This window comes from Sinocyclocheilus rhinocerous, unplaced genomic scaffold (genome assembly GCF_001515625.1).
Source record: "Sinocyclocheilus rhinocerous isolate Xijiao unplaced genomic scaffold, SAMN03320098_v1.1 scaffold2166, whole genome shotgun sequence".
NCBI classification, from domain to species: domain Eukaryota; kingdom Metazoa; phylum Chordata; class Actinopteri; order Cypriniformes; family Cyprinidae; genus Sinocyclocheilus; species Sinocyclocheilus rhinocerous.
Genome location: NW_015656025.1, coordinates 161,143 through 163,959, shown reverse-complemented (window position 1 = coordinate 163,959; position 2,817 = coordinate 161,143). Strand labels below are relative to the sequence as shown.

The 2,817-nt window shown below is 41.9% G+C and overlaps 1 protein-coding gene across 1 annotated transcript in view; it reads right to left on the bottom strand.

Annotated features, from left to right (window-relative positions):
• Positions 1 to 2,817, bottom strand: part of LOC107719291 (glutamate receptor ionotropic, delta-1-like) — a gene marked incomplete at its 3' end in the record, with an annotated part of 100,873 nt that overhangs the window by 15,466 nt on the left and 82,590 nt on the right. Inside the window, exon 3 of the mRNA XM_016526685.1 lies at positions 1,524 to 1,577. Coding sequence (XP_016382171.1) covers positions 1,524 to 1,577 — 54 coding nt within the window. The remainder of the gene's footprint in view (positions 1 to 1,523; positions 1,578 to 2,817) is intronic.

Below are 2,817 nucleotides of genomic sequence, written 5' to 3'. Positions count from 1 at the left end.
GCAGCTGGATGCAATAATCGCATGCCAATGTGCATTGGCTCGTTTAGTTTACACTCGAAGTGGATTGGTCTCTCTAAGCGAGATCCCAATTCGTCGGTCATCCGACGTGACGTCTCCGTTCCCTCCTACAGGGAACGAGGGTTACCATACGTAACCGAGACGTTCCCTAAGCTATATGGTGCTGGAAGTTAAACCAGAGGAGCTGAACACGCATCACTGGTTGAGCTTTTGGTTCTGATATGGAGGGGAAAGAGGAGGGATAAAGAGGGAGCAAAAGTCTCTGATCCAAGTTATCAGTAGATGGCAGTAATGAATTGATTAGTGTGATTTTCCTATAAAAATGAGGAAGAAGAAGAAATAGAAATAATGGAAAAACACTAAATACAACAACCACTAATCTGGATTGTGGAGTTACCATTTTGTGGACTTGCCTTTCTCCAGACACAACTTCAAAGACTTTGATCATCACTTTATTGGATTGTACAGTATATACACTGGTGGACACTTTCACATTGGGACTTCTCAACACTCACTAGGATTCTTATGGACTGTTTTAGGGTACTGTGCATTGGACTCATATGTTTTTAACAGCCAGAGTTTACCTGGTATGATAGTGTTGTTTTAAAGTTTCATGTGAAGATTGTAAAATACACTGTTCTGAACCACTCTAACTTTTATAACGCAACCGATTTGGTTGATTGTTTCAACTTCAGCATGCATTACTTTTATTGTGTAAATCCACCTGCTGATATAAGGCAGGGAGTGGCCATTGTGTAGTGGCTACCTCACGATGTGGCACACTCTCTCATGTGGCAAAACATGGGACTATAGGCAACCTTTGCCACATGACTACCTGTAATTTGCAGCCTGTTTCCAGAGAATTATGTTGTTTACACTTTTTAGGATCTCATGTGGATTACTTTTTGCGCTTTTGTGGAATCCAGTATCCCAGAGTAGTGCACACGAGTGAGACTGTTGGTGGTCAACTTTATCTTTTCTTCTTTTACCTTTTTTTTTGGACTGTCATTTTGTGTGTGTGGCTATGGATTATTAGGATTTATCCACCACCGCTTCACTTGCCTTACAGGCTGAATTGTTCTTTGTTTATTGTGTTGATTGGCTTGATATTGTTTAGTTTCTCTAGTACATGCTGATATGGAATTTTTTTTTTTTCCTTTTGTTTTGTTAAGCTGCTGAAAGGTGTCAAGTACAAATACATATTAAGCCTGCCAGAACCCGTTAACGGTAAAACTCGCAACTGTTGAAACTGTTACAATCTAGTACTCAGAACCAACTGTAGAGATTGGGAATTGTTTCATGCAAATTTCGTTCGACACAGATTTTTGTGGGTGCATGATTTACGTAATTCCCACTGAATGTTTGCATATTTTAGTAAATTTCAGGCTGCCATGAGCAGAAATAATATTTTACTGCATGCAAACTAATAAAATAAAAAGTTAAGACTGAAAGAGAGTGCAGTTAATAGAAGAAAGCAGATGAACATAAATAAGATTGTTACTTACCTCATTCACAAACACCCAGTGACTGTCTTTAGAGGCCAGGTTAGTCTCCACGGCCTATAGAGACACAAATATAGAATAAATCAATGTGAGCTGTTTGTGGCAGGAGTAAATGAGCTACTTAACATTGAAGAGATGGCTTGAAGAAAGGTGAGAGTAAAAAGAAAGCACCCAAATCTACTAGATGGACACGATAAGCAATACCAGACCTAACTAGTAATGTTCATCTCTAGGCTGGAAACCAAAAAAAAAAAATATATATATATCTTTTAGTACTTACCACTGACTGTGCACCAAAAAACTGATCTTTTAGACTAAACATTTCAGTCAAACTTTTATGTAGCTCTGGACTAAAAGGCCTTGCAAAGTATTTTCTAAAGGCAAGCATCAATGCAAGCAGTGTTCAAAAACCAAAGCAAACAACGATACCACTCAGCACGATAGTATGCCATATCTGAAGAACTTTATTAATATTTCCTTAATATGTAATATTGGAAAAGCTAATATAAAAAGGAACAAAACAAGCATTACAAAAGGGATACAAACTGCAACGAGGTACAGGGATGGAAGCAAATTTTTTGAACAAGGGTAAACTGGTAATATTTTCACAGAAGACAGAAAATACAGAATATTCCCCTCAAATTAAATTTGAATAACCTAAAGATAACCTATTACAGGATGTTCACTATTTGTTTGTTTGTGTTTTTGTGTGCGTGTTTGTGTGTGGGAGTGAGTGAGTGATGGCCTATTCAGCTTTTTTTATGCTTAAAGGTTTAATTCAATTAATCATAAACAAACTTGTGACGAGAGGGGCGGGGCCGAGAGCCGTGGGAACGGAGCGAGGCCGGTGGCAGCCGGCAGGAGTCCCCCGTTCCCTGCTCCTCCCCATCATGGCGGATGGCAGCAGGCTCCGGCCTCAGGTGAACGGCGGCGACTCCTCCGCTCCCTCACGGACGGCAGTCGTCCCTCCACATCCCAGGCGGCCGGCAGCGAGTTCGTCCGCCCCCCCGGCAACTCACTCCAGCCCACCGCCTCGAGCGTCCATGGCGGCAGACTGCTCCGCCATGCTCGATGGCACCGCGGACTCACCACAGCGGCGAGGGATCTCTGGCAGCGTGTCCCTCCTTCCTCCCAGGTTTCGGCACCAATGTAGCAACGTTTGTAGTTCGGGAAGAAGGAGACGGGAACCGGCGGACATTTAAACAAACTTTAATAATAAAATAAACAAACACAAAATAGCGCGACAGCCCCTCGCGGACGACTGTCGCGCACAAACGAAACCAAAACACAAAATAAA